The sequence below is a fragment of the Trachurus japonicus genome, chromosome 4 (assembly GCF_045865225.1).
Source record: "Trachurus japonicus isolate A0001 chromosome 4, Traja_1.0".
NCBI lineage: Eukaryota > Metazoa > Chordata > Actinopteri > Carangiformes > Carangidae > Trachurus > Trachurus japonicus.
In genome coordinates this window covers 31465174-31484249 of record NC_140910.1, presented here as the reverse complement: position 1 = coordinate 31484249, position 19076 = coordinate 31465174, and the positions used below count along the sequence as shown (strand labels likewise).

Genomic DNA, 19076 nt, shown 5'->3' with positions numbered 1-19076 from the left:
TCCGCCGTTCTAAAAAATAGCTTGCACCGACAATTAAAGGTAACGAACCTACTGCTACACTGCAAAAACTCAAAATCTTTCCAAGAATATTTGTCTTATTTCTTGTCAAAATGTCTCATTTCTAGTCAAAACTAAACTCTTTCCACTTAAAATAAGACTCATCACCTAAAAATTAACTTGTTTTTAGATCATTTTCACTTGTTTCAAACTAATTTTCACTTGAAATAAGTAGAAAAATCTACCAGTGAAAGCAAGTTCTTTGTGCTTGTAATAAGGAAGAAAAACTTGATCCACTATCAGATTTTTCTACTTATTTCAAGCGAAAATATGCTTTAAAGAAGTAAAAAGTGTCTAAAAACAAGCTACTTTTTAAAATGTGATGAGTCTTATTTTAAGTATAGTACTTGTTTTGACTAGAAAATGTTGAACTATCCCTTTAAAAGATCCAGGTTCGGACCTCGGAGTTTGACGTTACACAGACGACTCACTCCTCCACTCATCTACTGATTAATAGTTATTGATCAGCTCAGTCGTTACAGATGTGATGTGTGGATGAGGTCATCGTTCCTCAGTTTAGACTCAGATGATTTTCATGACACAGATTTTCCAGGACCTCGATCCTTCCTGGATCACCCCCCCCCTCACACACACACACACACACACACACACACACACACACACACACACACACACACAATGATTGACAGGACAAAAGATAAAAGAGGGCGTGTGGGTCACTGAGAGTGTGTGTGAGACACAAAGCAGCTTCAGCCTCATATTGTTGATGGTCTGGAGAGGGGGTTGGGGGGGTCAATGAGGGGCTTCAGGAGAAGTTTTGTATCATTTCAGTGTTTTTTCGTCTCCATGGAAACGTTTTGTTTGAATAAAACTCCAAACGCCGCCGTCCACCCCTCCGTCCCGCCCCGGCGCTTTGAGTCTGACCTCGACCACGCCGCGACACGTCACACAGCGGGTTTGATTGACAGTTTGAACTTTGGGTTGAGCACACACACACACACACACACACTGCAAAAACTCAAAATCTTTCTAAGAATATTTGTCTTATTTCTAGTCAAAACAAATCTCATTATACGTAAAATCACATAAAAAGTAGTTTGTTTTTAGACACTTTTTACTTCTTTCAAGCATATTTTTTACTTGAAATAAGTAGAAAAATCTGACAGTGGAGCAAGTTTTTCTTTCTTTCTTATTACAAGCACAAAGAACTTTCAATGGCAGATTTTTCTACTTATTTCAAGTGAAAATTAGTTTGAAACAAGTGAAAATGATCTAAAAACAAGTTAATTTTTAGGTTATGAGTCTTATTTTAAGTGGAAAGAGATTAGTTTTGACTAGAAATGAGACATTTTGACAAGAAATAAGACAAATATTCTTAGAAAGATTTTGAGTTTTTGCAGTGCACAACCTCTGTGTTTCTGACCAGGCTAACAGTTTCCCTTCACCTCCAGTGTTTGTGCTAAGCTAGGCTAACTGCAGATCAGTGTCACACAGTTTGACACGCAAAACTGTGATTTACACACACACACACACACACACACACACACACACACCGACCGTCTGGTGTGGAGTTCATCATTGGTCGTCGTGGAAACCAGAGACAAAGGCAGTGGAGTCCTGTTACAGTGAACATGTGGCTGCTACTGTGTGTGTGTGTCTGTCTCTCTCAGTGTGTGTGTGTGTGTGTGTGTGTGTGTCTCTCTCAGTGTGTGTGTGTGTGTGTGTGTGTGTGTGTGTGTGTCGTGTTCAGTGAACCTGATCCCACATAGTCTGAATATTACAGCACTGAGGAATCTGTGAGCTCCATAACTCCTGTCAGTGCTGCTGTAATGTGTGTGTGTGTGTGTGTGTGTGTGTGTGTCTGCATGTGTGTGTGTGTGTGTGTTTGTGTGTGTGTGTGAGTGTGTGTGTGAGAGGGGGGATCAGGTGCAGATCTGATAGTTTTGTCTTGTATCTTGTAGTTTCTTGTCTGAACCTGAAGGAAACACTGAGGCTTTTGTCGCCGAGGACACACTCAGGTTACAGTGACACACACACACACACACACACACACACACACACACACACACACACACACACACACACACGGACACACACAATGCAGAGTGTCTCCAGAGGCTCCATCATGTGACTGTGGCTGAAATAATGAAGCTGCTGTGGGAAAATCCTCCGTGATGGATCAGTGACAGGAGGAGCTGAGAGTCCTGGTCCTGGTTCTGGTTCTGGAGACTCTGAGATCTGGAGTCACCAATGACCTTGACCTGGTGTTGATCAGAATTAGAGCTGCAACAATTAATCAATTAATCAAACCAAATAATCGATAATTAAAGGGACAACGAGGAGTTTTGGAAAAGCGAAGTGTTTCCACCACTACATCTATGAGCCTCCGCACCGTGAAATTCTTTGACCGGCGCAAGACAGACTCATGTTTTCATTCATCAAGAATTAAAGTCAGAGGTTGGAAGACGATCACATACCGTCGTAGTTCCCACCATAAACGGTGATTCGGCGGCGTTATTCTCATGACTCGCCACGAAACCGAAAGTAAAGAAACGCTGGTCGGCTCGCCCAGCATTTCCACCACCACTAATAATAACAAAATAACGATAGAGACAAAACCATAGATTTATCTAAAATGGACCCATTAACAAGTGGTAACGTAGATTCATCCACATTAATATGAGACTTTTTTATAACCAAATAGAAACTCCTCGTTGTCCCTTTAATCAATTAATTGAACAATAATCGATTATTAAAGTAATGGCAAGGCAAGGCAATTTTATTTGTATAGCCCGTTTTTACAAACAGTTTGTCTCAAAAGGCTTTATATCCCATTATAACAGCATCCTCTGTCCTTAGACCCTCACATCCACTGAGGAAAAACTCCATGGAAACCCTTTTAACAGGGAAAACCAGGAGAAACCTCAGGGTGAGCAACAGAGGAGGGATCCCTCACCCAGGACGGACAGACGTGACATAGATGTTGTTACAGACAAGAAAACAGTTTATAACAGAGAATGTGGAATCAATTATTCTGATAATCTAATAATCGGGTTGGGTAGTTTTTTAAGAAAAAAAGTCCAAATTCTCTGATTCCAGCCTCTTCAATGTGAATATTTCTGGTTTCTTTGTTCCTTTATGACAATAAACTGAGTCTCTCTTTGGTTTGTGGACAAAACAAGACACTTGAGGACGTCGTCTGGTAGTTTGAGAAACACTGATTGATGTTTTTCAACATTTTTTTTTAAACATTTTATTGACCAAACAACTAATCGAATAATTGTTTACATATATATTATAGATTAATAATAATTATTTGCAGCCTTAATCAGCTGTGATCAGTTTTGGAGGGTCACATCTGCGTTCTGGCTGAAGGACGATACAATACCAACTTTATTTATAAAGCACTTTAAAAACCCAGTGGACCAAAGTGCTGTACAAAATTAAACATTAAAAAAAAAATATATAGGCTATAATATTCGGCATAAGACACAAAATATACATAAAACGAAACAGAATAAAAACAAAAAATAAAATAAAATGCATTAAAATAACGCTATATAAAACCAATAAGACAAGGGTTAGGGTAGATGATGATGATGATGATGATAATAATGATTGTATTTGTAGAGCATCTTTCAAAATAAGATGCTTAACAATAAAAAATGATTAGTGCAAATAAAATACATAACAATATAATACAGGAATACAGAATAAAAAACTAAAAGAGTCACAACAATAAGAAACAGAATCCGTTTAAAAAGGCCGGACGATGGAAGTGAGTTTTAGAAGACGATGCTGAGTCGGCCTCAGTTTGCCTCGGCCGTGGTCACGATGATGATGATGATGATGATGATGAAGATGGCGTTGCCGTTGGCGGCGGCGGTGAACCCTTCACCTCGTGGCCTCCGTCCATTAGACAGATGATGATGCGAGCGCTGCGAGGACGGGGGTCAGTGAACGCAGCGTCACTCGATCCTCCGGCGTAACTCAGTTAACCTGCACTTTGCTAATGGTGTTAGCCCGCCCCACCCCACCCCAATCACCCCCTTCATCCCCCTCCTCCTCCTCCTCCTCCTCCTCCTCCTCTTCCTCTCTCCATCAACCTCCAAACTCAATCAGGACCACACCCTGGTGCTGCGTTCAGGTCACTCGGGAACAATCAGCGCTGTGATTCAGCAAACCTTCCTGTGGATGACAACAACGTCTCTGTATGGAAACCTGTCAGGGCCAAAAAGCTGCAGCTGCTGCAGGAGACAGAGATTAGATGGACTCACTGTAAAAACTCAGAGAGCGTCAGCAATGTTGATGTGTTGATAAACCTGTTGACCAATCACAGGTCTCCAGATTGCCGAAATTTGAGACAGTGCAGGTAAATTTTTCATCGACTTGCACATGTGCAACCAGGAATCTGAATTTTTAAAACTCTGGTGAAACAAGACAGGAGCGACTCAAAGGATCTTGAATTTGTCATGTATGAGGATTGTGAATGATTTACATTTTATGATAAAATTCTTGAACGCAACATGTAAAACTTTGACGCATTTTGTAAAGAAAATGGTTATAACAAAAAACAGGGGAAAAAAATTGTCAGAAAAACAGAAAAAAAACATTCAAAATGTAGCACAGGTGCTAGAATTGTGCGTACTAAGACCTAGGTTCTGAGGAGTAATAGAGAGAGTTTTGGTACGGTAAGTAACAACTGACAGTTTTATTCCAGAAATGCAGGAAAATACCACTTTTACAGTGAATAGAAAAATAACAAACAAAATAAAATAGAGCTCTTTTCTTTTATAAAAATAAAATAAAATAATAAAAATAATCTCAAAAAGAAATAAATGTCACTGGGTCCAGTTTCTTTTGTTCAGTTCTTGTTGTACTGGTACTGTTCTTTGTGTTGTTGGTCTTGTCTTTCTAATGTACACTACCCGGGTAGGAATAAGTGTGTGTTCATGTGCTTATCTGGGAATCCAACGTATTCAAGATGATCCTTCTTCGCAAACCCTGCAGCAGCTGGCCAGTCTACTAGCAGGGATTGCCGATCTTCTCTCCATGGGTCCGGCTCGCCATCGAAGTCGTCCTCTCGGGTCCAGGGTCACACAAAAACCAGTCTACACATATTGTGCAAACAACAAATCAAATTACTATATCATTTTTAATAAAAATGATATCACCATAAATTAATTAATGTCAGTTTCAATCAATTAATCAAGTTGTAAACTTAGCTTTTCTTTAAATATGTAAACAGGGATAATCTCCCCATGAATTTACTATTTTTTTAACAGTGTTCTTCTCTAAATAATTATTTATCAGATTTTTAACAGTATTTAGACATGAATTTCCTCATATCCACACTCACCATGAAATTAGAGCATTTTTTAGATAATACAGTAACATCTTTTTAACCTTTTTTAACACATTTTTCAACAGTGCTTTCAACGTGAAATAATGAACTTAAACACAATATAGCAATACAATACTCAGTGTATTCAGCATGTATAGCTTCCAAAACACTCCGACTGGTTTTAACTCTTGTTCTACTAAGCTCAATGATGCTAATATGGCCGCTTAGCTGACCGACGGTCTCATTAGCTGACCGCCGTACTAGCCGCCAGCTACACATAAACAATGCCTTCACTCACCGGAGTTTCCAAGGTAAACAAACAGTTATCCTGCTCCGCTAATGTGAACGAACACTCTCGCCGACGCCGCAGCTCCTCTCACACACTTTTCCTCTCTTTTCCACAGGTTTTCTCCAAGCTCTGGATCTCACTAACACATGGGGGGTCTCTCTCTTTGTTTATCTGTGTCGTCTTTTTCCGTAACTCTCCCGAGTGGAGGGTCGGCTCTGACGTAACTACAGGTGCCCACAGGTTCAGAGCAAAACACTCGCGGAGTTAACCCTATAGTGCCCAGAGACATTTTAATGTGTGGGTTACACCCTCCCCCCTTTAAGTAGCATGAGTCCCATCATGTACCTGATACTCAGATTTAAACATCATAAATTGGTCGATCAGAAATGTTACTAAATGAATCAAGTGCTTGATTAAAACTCTCGAGAAAACTCTGAGCAAAGGAAATCAGAGGTTTACCTAGCTGTGGGTAATGAAAACGACCTGGTGCTCGCCTTATCCTATCTGACTTCCTCATGTCTGTGTTCTCACTGCTTGTATTAACTGTTTCAGTCTCTTCCACAGTCTGTCGATCAGGTAAGTCAGTGTTTGAATGGTCATTGTCCATGTTTTCCAGATCTAACACATGCATATCGTCTGTATCTGTCTTGTCTGTAACCTCCTCACTAGGTGACTGCACTATGTCATCAGACTCCTGTTCACAGTTCATCCTGTCAGTGTCAGGACTAGTCTCTATTACCTCATCTGGCATGGTCTGAGGATCACCTACAGTAAGAGGTAATGGGGTGTTAGAGGTTTCAGACTCATCCTGCTCATCAGATACAATGGGGGGTTCTAAGTGTTTGCTTTTATCATACACCTTAATGAATGTGTCTGTATGAACAGGTGGCTCTCCCTGAAAACCTACATACTCATCGTCATCGTCAGAGTCAGAATAGTCAGGCTGCTGTAACTGAGGAGAGCTTTGCCTGGTTCTCGGACGGTGGGGAGGTTTCGGCCTATCAGATGCACTTTCACTTTCACTTTCAGACAAACGACCACAAGGAAGTAAAAGATCCCGATGGAGGGTGCGGGCGGGGCCATCTTCACCCTCTGGTAGGACTGTGTATACAGGTAAGTTCTCCTTTTGTTTCAAAACACGATACACAGTGGACTCCCATTTGTCTGCCAATTTATGTTTGCTTCGCAGGCGAAGATTCCTAACCAAGACTCGATCACCAACTTGGAGGGTAGCTTCTCTAACATGCTTATCAAACCGCTTTTTGTTTCGCTCAGCCAGTTTTGCTGAGTTCTCCAGGGCAAGTCGGTAACTCTCCTCCAGCCGAGCTTTAAGATGGCGGACATACTGGGAGTGAGGCACTGGTTCTTTATCTTTAACTGGGAACCCAAAAGCTAAGTCAACCGGGAGCCTGGGCTGTCGCCCAAACATCAGTTCATAAGGGCTGAACCCAGTGGTCTCATTTTTGGTGCAGTTGTATGCGTGAGCAAGAGGTTTAACAAAATCACGCCAATGAACCTTCTGCTCCTCCTTTAATGTGCCCAGCATGTTGAGGAGGGTACGGTTGAACCGTTCGACTGGGTTTCCCCTCGGGTGATAGGGGCTCGTTCTCACCTTCCGGATACCTGTCATAGTGCAGAGCTCCTTGATGACACGCGATTCAAAATCTCTGCCCTGGTCGCTATGAAGGCGCTCCGGGTACCCATAGTGAACCAAGAAGTGATCCCAAAGGCATTTTGCAACAGTTGTTGCTTTCTGGTCTCGTGTAGGTAAGGCAACGGCATATTTTGTGAAATGATCTGTTATGACTAAAATGTCCTTGGTATTCTTGCTGTCTGGCTCCAGGGACAAGAAATCCATGCAGACCAATTCCATTGGTCGTGATGTTCTGATATTGACCAAAGTAGCTGCCTTTTCAGGCTGGGATTTTCTTCTCACACACCGTCCACAAGTCTTTATCTTAGTTTCAATATCTGCCGCCATTTTTGGCCAATAAAATCTTGACCTTATCAAATCATGGGTACGCTCCCATCCCATGTGCCCCATGTCATCATGAAGGAGTTTGAAAACTGTTGGTCTTAAAGCTGTGGGAAGAACAAGCTGATAGACAGTTTGGCCATGACACTGCCGCGCCCTGGTTAGAAGACCACTTCTCATCTCAAAGCGTTTCCACTCTTTCAGCATCAACCGGATATCAGGTGAGTCAACCTTGATGTTTCGTGGGACATCGACACCTGATTTCAACAGCTGGATCACATGGCTTATGTTAGGATCAGCTTCCTGCTGCACCCTGAGGTCGGCTTCAGAGAACAAGGGCACAGTCACTTGACCAAATGTCTCCTCTTCACCATACACATCAGGTACAGCATCAGCGTGAATAGCCAGAGATTCAACCAATGTGATGGAAGGCAACTGGTTATCTGTCTCGTCAAGAAGATGTTTGTGACACACAGCTGCGACTGTCTGTGAATCCAAGCTGTGATCAGATGGAGATGATGTCAGAAGGCGTGAGGTGAGCTGTTGAATGCGCTCTGCCTCTTCAAGAGACTCATGATCCGCAGCCAACTCATGATGGGGCCGCCGCGACAAACCATCAGCATCCTGGTTAGCTTTCCCAGCCCTGTATCTGATGTGGAAGTCAAAGGTGGATAAGGCTGCTAACCAACGATGGCTTGCTGCATCCAGTTTAGCGGAGGTAAGTACATATGTTAGCGGATTGTTATCCGTCACCACTGTAAAGGTGTTACCATAGAGATAATCATGGAATTTTTCAACTATCGACCATTTCAAGGCAAGAAATTCCAACTTGTGAGCTGGATATCTGCTCTCACTCGGTGTCAACCCCCTACTTGCATAAGCAACTACTCGCATTTTTCCCTCTTGCTCCTGGTATAGAGCCGCGCCTAAACCCGTTGAACTGGCGTCTGTATGGAGGACATAGGGGATTTTTGGGTTTGCAAACGCTAGTACAGGAGAAGAAGTCAGTTTTTCTTTAATACACTCAAAAGCTGCTTGGCAAGCAGGGGTCCACCTCTCTGCAAAGGGTGCTCTGGGATTGAAATACTTGCCAGCACAACTAACTATCTTTTGACCTTTCTTCAGTGGTGGATAACCTCCTGTGAGGTCATTCAAGGGTTTTACAATCTTAGAGTAATCTTTGATGAATCGCCGGTAATAACCGGCGAACCCTAAGAATGACCGGAGCTGCTTCAGGGTTTGCGGTACGGGCCAGGTCTTGGTGGCGGCGATTTTTTCAGGATCGGTCTCAACTCCATCCCTTGAGACGATGTGGCCCAAATACCGCACAGACGTTTGGAAGAATCGGCATTTTGATGGGGACAGCTTTAAGCCGTTTTCCCTCAATCGCAGGAGAACATGTTTCAGCCTTTTCTCATGCTCCTCTAAGGAATCTGAGAACACGATTAAGTCATCAAGGAATACCAGGACCTCCTTGAGGTTAATGTCCCCCATGCACCTCTCCATTAACCTCTGAAAGGTGCTGGGTGCGTTGGTTATTCCTTGTGGCATTCGGTTAAACTCATAAAACCCAAGAGGGCAGACAAAAGCAGTTTTGGACTTGTCCTCCTCCTCCATCTCAATCTGATAGTAACCGGACTTCAAGTCCATTACTGAAAACCACTTTGAACCAGAAAGGGCCGAAAAAGTCTCTTCAAGGTTTGGGAGCGCATAGGCATCCCTTATGGTCTGTGTGTTAAGTTTGCGATAGTCAATACACAGGCGGACATCGCCGTTTTTCTTTTTGACTATTACAATGGGTGAGGAATAGGGGGATTCTGACTCCCTTATCACCCCAGCTTCCAAAAGCATTTGAAGATGCTTCTTCACCGCTTCATAGTCATTAGGATGAATGGGCCTCGATCGTTGTTTAAAGGGCACCTCATCCTTGAGCTTTATTTTGTGTTTGACTCTCGTAGCGTGACCAAAATCAAGATCGTGACAGGAGAACACATCAGAGTAAGTGCAGAGATGTTCTGTCACTCTTTCCTTCCATTCCTCAGGCAGAGGAGAATCGCCGAAGTCGAATGTTAACTCAGCCTCTTTTGGCTGACTGGAGGATTGAGTAGATGCACTACAACATGCTGCTGTCACAGAATCTGATCCAGAAGAGCTCTGAGGGTTATGAACTTGATCGGCTACATGGAGCTCAGCAAGAACACAGTTGGTTGGAAGAGTTATGTCATGCTCTGTCTCATTTCTGACCCACACAGGAAGTGTATGAGGACCATGGTCGGGCAACGTGACAAGGCAGCAGTCAACAAAGATTCCCCCAGGTAAGGCAGATGAACTTGGTTGCTCCAATATTGCCCATTTTTCACAGATGGGTTTTCTGGCTTTAATGGAGCTCTCAAGACTGACTCTATCACGTGCTGGAATGACATGTTGTTTGTTACTCTTTAATGTCAACAGACCGATCCTCCCAGTGGTTGTTGCTGTGTGCCTGAGTTTGAGAGTTTTGAGAATTTGCCTATAACTATAGACAGAGGAAATGTCAGATGTGGCTCTGTCCTGACAATGCTCACTATACAACACATCAAGAACATTTGTGCCTATCAAAACTGGCAAATCAGCGTTGGAACGCAAGTCAGGGACAACTAAAGCCAATGTGGAGATCTCAGGTAGTGTGTCAATGAACTCTTTTGGAAACTCAAGGCTGACCCCTATATAACCCAGGTAAGGCACTGCCTGCCCATTTGCACCCTCAACATCAAAATCACTGATAGGCTGTATAGGTCTGTCTGACAGGTTCTCATTGTAAAAGGAAGCTGATATTGTGGTCACCTGTGACCCAGTGTCCAGCAAAGAATTGCACTTAACTCCAGCTACAATAACATTAGCTGTGCATTTCTCACCAATTAACCCCTTTGGAATCCTGGCCTGGTGCTTTAAGTTGGGTTTATATGATGAGGGTTTCAGAAAAGCTTTACGTGTGGGACTTTCAGTATGATTTGCTCCAGTCTGTCCCTCAACTGGAACAGCGCTTAGTTTAAATCAGCCTTATTTTGCTCGTCCCAGGCCCTTTGCTTTGCTTTTAGTTCTTTTCGTTTGGACTCAACCACATCAGGATTGGGCTCACTGGTACATGTGGTAGCAATATGGCCGTCCTCACCACAGTTAAAACAATACCAGGGGCGAGGCCTCCTGCTACCCTTGCCTACACTTTCACCCACTGGAGTGCGGCTATCTGCTAATGTCTCTTTTGGCTTACCTTTCTTTAGATGTGGTGCTTTTGTCTGTGACCTTTTGGTAGTAGGCTCATCTATGGAAGCTTTGAGGCATGTAAGCTGAGTCTGAAGTTGAGCGATTTGCTTTTGTAGTTTCTTTGTCAATGTGTGTGTTGAGTCATCAGTGCTGGCTGTCATGTCAATATCTGAGTACACACTTAGGGGATTGGACTGCACCTTTAATTTTGTAAGCCCAAGGTGCTGCTTCATGCGGCTAGACTTTGTAGCTTGTTTGTCCTCCTCTGTTCGTAGGCACAGCAGCAGTTCGGAGAATGTGGGAGGTTGGGATTTCTTTTGTTCCAACTGGAGGCTGATGATTAAGCTATTGTCCCAGCATCCTCTGCAGAATTGTTTCAGCAGTTGGCGGTCAAAGTCACCAGCGGGAACACCACCACCTTTTACAACTTTGCTCAGTGTGGTCTGTAAGCGATGTAAATAGGCAGAGGGTTTTTCACCTGCATTTTGATTGGTGCTGAGAAATTTTGCGAACAGCTCATCAACATCATCCACTGTCCCGTAGGCTGAATCCAGAAGAGTCAAGAAATCATTGGGCTTGGAAAGAGGACCCAGATGTTTGACGATGTTGGCAGCGGGAGGTAAGAGACTCTCGATGATCTTCCTGGCCACCTGTCTGTCTGGGACAGAGGGATCTGCAAGGTAAAACTCCACATTACTTCGCCAACTGTCATATTCAACTTCCATATTTGGACAGGGGCTCTTTCCTGAGAATGGTCTGAACTTAGAGGAGCTTGGGTAAGTTTGGGACAAGTCACTGCTTTTTACAATGTGTTCAACTATCACCCTTTGTACCTCAGGTATGCTGATTTGCTCAGGTGACAAAAGAGGGGCTGACTTCTCAGCAGCAGCAGCAGGTGAGGTTGTGTGGTCTGGTTGGGGGGTGGTCTGACTGATCTGGGGAGGCTGAGGTTGATCTGCCATCACTGAGGTCACTGCATTTGAATCAGAGGAGGACTCTTCAGGAGTAACTACGTCCTCACTGTTAGTTGATTTTTGAATCCTGTTCAGTTCTTCTCTCAAAAGCCTCTCATAGTCTGAGCCACTCAGCCTTGCAACTCCCATTAATTCAGTTAAGTAGGACTGAGTAAGGTCAGAAGTCAGCTTAGAGCTATAAAGAGGTGACAAAAGTTGAATGGTGTGGGTGATACTAGGGTCAGAGGTACGTCTGTGACATGGTAACTCACCCTGAAGTGCTTCAATAGCTGTACCAAACTGAAACTCAACTATGGTTGTGTTCTTAAAGTCAGGGTCAGAGCTGTCAACAGGTATTACTCTGGAAATGGAACCATATTTCTCCAAGAACTCAACTAGCTCCTCATCTACATCTTTGCCTGTTAACCCATGAACTAAGACTGCATTTGGCACCTTGACGCCCTGTGCCTTTATGACATCCATACTGCAAAACTGTGATAAAACTGTCAAATTGTGTTCAAAGTTTCAATAGCCACTCCTCCTGGCTGGCTCGCCACTTTTTATGTAGCACAGGTGCTAGAATTGTGCGTACTAAGACCTAGGTTCTGAGGAGTAATAGAGAGAGTTTTGGTACGGTAAGTAACAACTGACAGTTTTATTCCAGAAATGCAGGAAAATACCACTTTTACAGTGAATAGAAAAATAACAAACAAAATAAAATAGAGCTCTTTTCTTTTATAAAAATAAAATAAAATAATAAAAATAATCTCAAAAAGAAATAAATGTCACTGGGTCCAGTTTCTTTTGTTCAGTTCTTGTTGTACTGGTACTGTTCTTTGTGTTGTTGGTCTTGTCTTTCTAATGTACACTACCCGGGTAGGAATAAGTGTGTGTTCATGTGCTTATCTGGGAATCCAACGTATTCAAGATGATCCTTCTTCGCAAACCCTGCAGCAGCTGGCCAGTCTACTAGCAGGGATTGCCGATCTTCTCTCCATGGGTCCGGCTCGCCATCGAAGTCGTCCTCTCGGGTCCAGGGTCACACAAAAACCAGTCTACACATATTGTGCAAACAACAAATCAAATTACTATATCATTTTTAATAAAAATGATATCACCATAAATTAATTAATGTCAGTTTCAATCAATTAATCAAGTTGTAAACTTAGCTTTTCTTTAAATATGTAAACAGGGATAATCTCCCCATGAATTTACTATTTTTTTAACAGTGTTCTTCTCTAAATAATTATTTATCAGATTTTTAACAGTATTTAGACATGAATTTCCTCATATCCACACTCACCATGAAATTAGAGCATTTTTTAGATAATACAGTAACATCTTTTTAACCTTTTTTAACACATTTTTCAACAGTGCTTTCAACGTGAAATAATGAACTTAAACACAATATAGCAATACAATACTCAGTGTATTCAGCATGTATAGCTTCCAAAACACTCCGACTGGTTTTAACTCTTGTTCTACTAAGCTCAATGATGCTAATATGGCCGCTTAGCTGACCGACGGTCTCATTAGCTGACCGCCGTACTAGCCGCCAGCTACACATAAACAATGCCTTCACTCACCGGAGTTTCCAAGGTAAACAAACAGTTATCCTGCTCCGCTAATGTGAACGAACACTCTCGCCGACGCCGCAGCTCCTCTCACACACTTTTCCTCTCTTTTCCACAGGTTTTCTCCAAGCTCTGGATCTCACTAACACATGGGGGGTCTCTCTCTTTGTTTATCTGTGTCGTCTTTTTCCGTAACTCTCCCGAGTGGAGGGTCGGCTCTGACGTAACTACAGGTGCCCACAGGTTCAGAGCAAAACACTCGCGGAGTTAACCCTATAGTGCCCAGAGACATTTTAATGTGTGGGTTACAAAAAAAACAAACCAAAAAAATAAATTACTTTTTTAAAAATTCAAGTGAATGCAATACGCTTCCGTAATTATTACATCATGAGGTGAAAATGTATTAAATTATTACATAATGCAGCGCTGCAGTGTTAGTCTGGAGCCCTGAATCAATAGTTTTGTGTGAGTTCACTCTGATATATACCCATTATATGGCCCAAATAGAAAAAAGATGACTTTAATCCAAAAAAGTATTTTCAATAGAATAATAACTCACCTCAATAAAAAAAAAACCTTTTCAGTCAAAGAAAAAAAAGTGCTCAAGTGCAATTTTTTTTTTGCATTCAAACACTTTATTGTTGTTGATTGAAGTGATTTATTATTTGATTGAAAATATCTTTTTTGTTTAAATAAACTTTTCTTTCGATTGAATAATAAAGACACAAATGTAGCTCCATAGAGCAGCAGCAGCTGTGGAGACGTGGTTAGTTTGACAGGAATAGTAAAAACAAAGGTTCTGTGTTCGTGGATGGAGGGTCCAAGTGGGCGGGGCTTGGTGTCTGCTCCCTGTGACATCACAAAGTTACAGGAAGTCCTGACAGCTCGTTTTCCGTGTACATGTTTCATGATGATGATGATGATGATGATGATGATGATGATGATGATGATGATGATGTCGTCCCTCCTCAGGTTCCTGAGAGGCGAGTACACGGTGGAGGTGGCCATCAACGACTACCTGGACATCTACTGCCCGCACTACGAGGGGGCGGAGCCGGCGGAGCGGATGGAGTACTACATCCTGTACATGGTGAACTACGACGGCTACACGTCCTGCGACCACCGGCGCCGCGGCTTCAAGCGCTGGGAGTGCAACCGGCCGCAGAGCGCCAGCGGACCGCTCAAGTTCTCAGAGAAGTTCCAGCTGTTCACGCCGTTCAGCCTCGGCTTCGAGTTCAGGCCGGGCCACGAGTACTACTACATCTGTGAGTACTAATACTACTACCTAAGTACTAGCACTGCATCTGTGAGTACTAATACTACATCTGTGTTTCCTCCTCAGCGTCTCCTCATCCCAACCTGGCAGGTAAACCGTGTCTGAAGCTGCGAGTCTACGTCAAGCCAACCAGTGAGTCACACACTGTCGCCATGACGACGCCACATCAGCACCACACCAGAACCAGTCTGAACCAGAACCACAGTCTGAACCAGTTAAAACCAGAACCAGTCTAAACCAGAACCAGATGTTGACAACCGATATTACCCATCAGCCATTGCGCTCTGTTTACGTGCGTTACGTAAATTAGCTGGGCTAACGGTTAGCTACCTGTCTAACTTTAATAGCTCAGTGACTCAATAAACGGTGAAAAAATATTTTCTCCAGCAGATATCTTAGTTACAACATGACTGAGCTAACTAGTTTGTCCGCCAACGGGAGGGTTTTAACAGCTGACGTCCTGATGTTAGCTTAGCTACCGCCGTTAGCTTAGCTACCGCCGTTAGCTTAGCGACTGCCGTTAGCTTTGCTACTGCTGTTAGCTGTTCCTGTCAGCTGAGCCACTGATGCTTTCTACACACCCTGATGCCCCAAAACTGAATAAATACCACGCATTGCAACACAAAACTGCTTTGCTTGCGCACACAGAAATACGGTAGTAATGTTTCTTCAATCATTTCAGATCTGTCTAAACGGTGATAGTGGTGTGAAACATTTTGAAACTGAAAAACTTTATTTTTAAACTCAACCGGAAACAGCTGTGACGTTGTAGGGTGTTCCGATTGGTGTTATATAGACCGAATCGCCTTGTTTACATTCTACTTCCGGGTAGAAAACCAGCACGTAATTTGAATGAGATCAACAGTAACGAATGAGAGTTTAGCTATATCATATTTTTCACGCCCTATCACCGTTTAGACAAATCTGAAATGATTGAAGAAACATTACTATTTCTGTGTGTGTGTTTTGTGTTGCTATGTGTTGTATTTATTCAGTTTGGGGGAATCACGGTGTCTAGAAAGCATCAGTGGCTGCAGCTGACAGCAAGAGTACCCGTATGCAGGGACATGGGCGCCGCCATTAGCCCAGATCCATACCGGAAGTCACGACCGGAAGTTGCTCTTCTTCATGAGTATCATTTCAATGTAGATAAAAAAAATAACTCAGTAACTCACTGGTCCATAATAAAATATTGTTTTCCAGCGGATATCTTAGTTACAACATGACTGAGCTATAAAATATTTTTTTGCATGGATCGTTTATTAAGTTATTGAGTTATTTAAAAAACGCTGCTAACGGCTAACAGCTAGCGCCGAACGGCTAACGGCTAGCGCCGAACGGCTAGCGGCTAACGGCTAACGGCTAGCGCCGCTCCTGCTGACAGCAGACCAGGAGAGAGAGAGAGAAAAAATAAATGAAATGTCGTTGGTGGTGCTTTGGTTAGGGTTAGGCAATGAAGAAAGGAGTTGGTTAAGTTTAGTAAAAAGAGCAGGTGGAGGCTAGACAGGCCAGAGAGAGACGAAGAAGAGCAACTTCCGGTCGTGACTTCCGGTATGGATCAGCTGGGCTAATGGCGGCGCCCATGTCCCTGCACACAGGTCCCTCTCGCTGACAGGGACAGCTGACGGCGGTAGCTAAGCTAACGGCGGGAAGCTAAGCTAACGGCAGCTAAGCTGACGGCGGTAGCTAAGCTAACACCAGGACGTCAGCTGTTAAAAACCTCCCGTTGTGGGACACGACATGAAACTACTCCAGTTAGCTCAGTCATGTTGGAACTCAGATATCCGCTGGAGAAAATATTTTTTCATGGAGCGTTTATTGAGTCACTGAGTTATTAAAGTTAAACAGGTAGCTAACCGTTAGCCCAGCTAATCTCTGATAACCATGACTAATTACAAAAATGTGCACACATAAATAGTAATGTTTGTCCAATCATTGGTTTTATAGACTTTACAAACATCAGATTAGTCTAAACAGTGATATAGTGACATGAAAAAGTAGATATAGCGAAACTCTCGTCCGTCACTATTGTTCTCATGCTGGTTTTCTACCCGGAAGTAGTTGTAAACAACAAAGCGATTCGTCCTATGCAGCAGATTCCCTTTGCAGGGAGTAGGGAGTAGGGAGTAGGGGGTGTCAGTGCCCGATCCGTACCCGGAACACGATCCGTTCCAGCGCTTCTGCGCATGCGCCGTTTTACGGCATTAGCTTCAAAGCTATGCTAACTGATAGCCTAGCAGTAGAGCAGCTAAAAGTCCGCCGTAGCGTTGTTAAAACGTCACTTTATTAATTTTAAATATTTTTTCATGCAAGAAAGTCACAGTTTAGAGTCCTAATCTGTGGTCAGTTTATCCAACTGACGTCTGTTTGGAAGTTTGCTCCGGTTTTGGGAGAAGTGCAGAGCTACAGGGAGCAGAGCTGGGAGCAGAGCTGGGAGCATAGCTGGGAGTAGCCACCGGGAGCTAACGTTAGCTCGCTGCTCGGCTCATCTCAGAGGCAGCAGCCGGCCGGCTGAGGTGATCGACCGGTCACCCAGACGTCGTCATGCCGGTGGAGAAAGGAGCAGATTAATTTATGGTCTCATTGATTAGTTTGTGTGAATGAAAAGTGAAGCTTCAGGTGGAGCTGGTCAGAGGAGCAGTGCTGACTTGCTGCTGTCTGTATGTGCAGAAATCACCACATTTACATCAATAAATAAATGTTTTACAATTAACTGATCGGTCTACATTACATTTAATTTAATCAGAAATAGAACAGAGGGGAATTCGTTGCAACGTGCTTGTGTTTTTCCTCATAGAACGTCTCTGTTTTCATCCATATCCGCGGTGTCTGCCGTAAACTAAAAGAAGGGGGGAGTGCGCATGTGCGTGCGCATGCGCAGAAGCGTCCTGGAACGGATCGTGTTCCGGGTACGGATCGGGCACTGACAGGGGGCTCTGTCCAAGTTAACAGTGGATCGGAACGCAGCCATTACCTGTGATGTAACCCTGTGTTGCCGTGGTGACCTCTCTCTCTCTCTCTCCTCAGACGACTCGGTGTACGAGTCTCCGGAGCCGTTCCTGACCGACGACACCACCGGCGGCTGCAGCGTCGCTCTGCCTCACCTCGCTCTGCTCCTCCTCGCCATGTCGCTGGCCCTGCTCCTCCTCCTCGCCTCCTCATAGCACCTCCTCCTGCTCCTCCTCCTCCTCCTCCTCCTCCAGGAAGAGACGACGACGACGACCGCTCGGCCAATCAGAGGAGAGGAGAGGAGCGGCGGCGGCGGCGGCAACGGTCACAGCCTTGTTGGAGCTGAGGCGGCTGCTGATTGGTCGGAGCTCTGTGATGTCACACAGCTCCAGACCGCCTGACTCCGCCTCCCAACGCCAACGCCAGACGAGACAATCACAGATACAACTTTATTGATAACGCTGATCGGTGACGACGTCAGAGGTGAATTATCCTAATAATAATCAATAAACAAAGACGTGAAATATTTAACGAACTTCAATGAAAACAAAACGGACGACGCCGGAGACAAGGACGTCGACGTTGACCAATCGCTGATCGGTGTTGATCGATCGATCTGTGAGCCGCGGGAACTGATCGGAAAAACAGTTTGATCGGTGGATGAACTCATTGATCCGTCAGCAAATGTAAAACACAAAGACAAACCGATCAATCGTGTCAAACTGATCGATCGATCGATTAAGAAACAACATGTGACTGTGAGACAGAGACGGTCTGAGAGTCATCTTCATCATCATCTTCATCATCTTCATCATCTTCATCATCTTCATCATCTTCATCTTCATCTTCCTGTCACTCAAACACAGAATCGATCAGCTGTGCATCAATCCATTGATCATCAATCATTTTAAATGAAAACTACGTATAAAATAATAATAATGATATTTAATTTTCGGACTCTTAAAGCGTCCGACGTTAAAAAAATGTTTTTAAAAAAACAAACATCTAAAGCTCAATAATTTAACAAGCCCCGCCTCCTTTTTTCAAAAATAAAAGCCTCTCACAGTGACAGAGACACATTCACTTCAATTAGAATCAATTAGAATATTGATAAATGTAAAATCAACAAGAATTGACCCTTTGTCAAGTCCCGCCTTCCATGGTTACTGTTGCTAGGTTGGACAAACAATGGTCACAGAAGGGTTAACTCCCATTGAAACCATTGAAAATTAGGCAGATTTAAATTGCTTGTAGCTAAGGAAAATTTGAATTAACTTATACATCAGAAAAATGGTGTCCGTGATAGAAGACAGACGTGGCTAAAGAGCGACTGAACGGGCATTACACGACTTTTCCGAAAAGTGGGGAAAAATCATTGTTTTGGTCACTCACTAGCTAGTAGCTAACGATACTAGCTAACAACGCTAGCTAACGTTAGCTACAAGTTTCTCCTCG

General features: G+C 43.5%; 1 protein-coding gene across 1 annotated transcript in view; it reads left to right on the top strand.

The window, feature by feature from the left end:
- The window catches only part of efna2b (ephrin-A2b), a 53311-nt gene extending 35424 nt beyond the window's left edge, over positions 1–17887 (top strand). The window contains exons 2-4 of the mRNA XM_085775358.1: positions 14369–14661; positions 14739–14804; positions 17700–17887. Of these exons, the coding sequence (XP_085631484.1) occupies positions 14369–14661; positions 14739–14804; positions 17700–17836 (496 nt within the window). The 3' untranslated portion in view covers positions 17837–17887. The remainder of the gene's footprint in view (positions 1–14368; positions 14662–14738; positions 14805–17699) is intronic.
- Positions 17888–19076: the final 1189 nt, after the last annotated feature.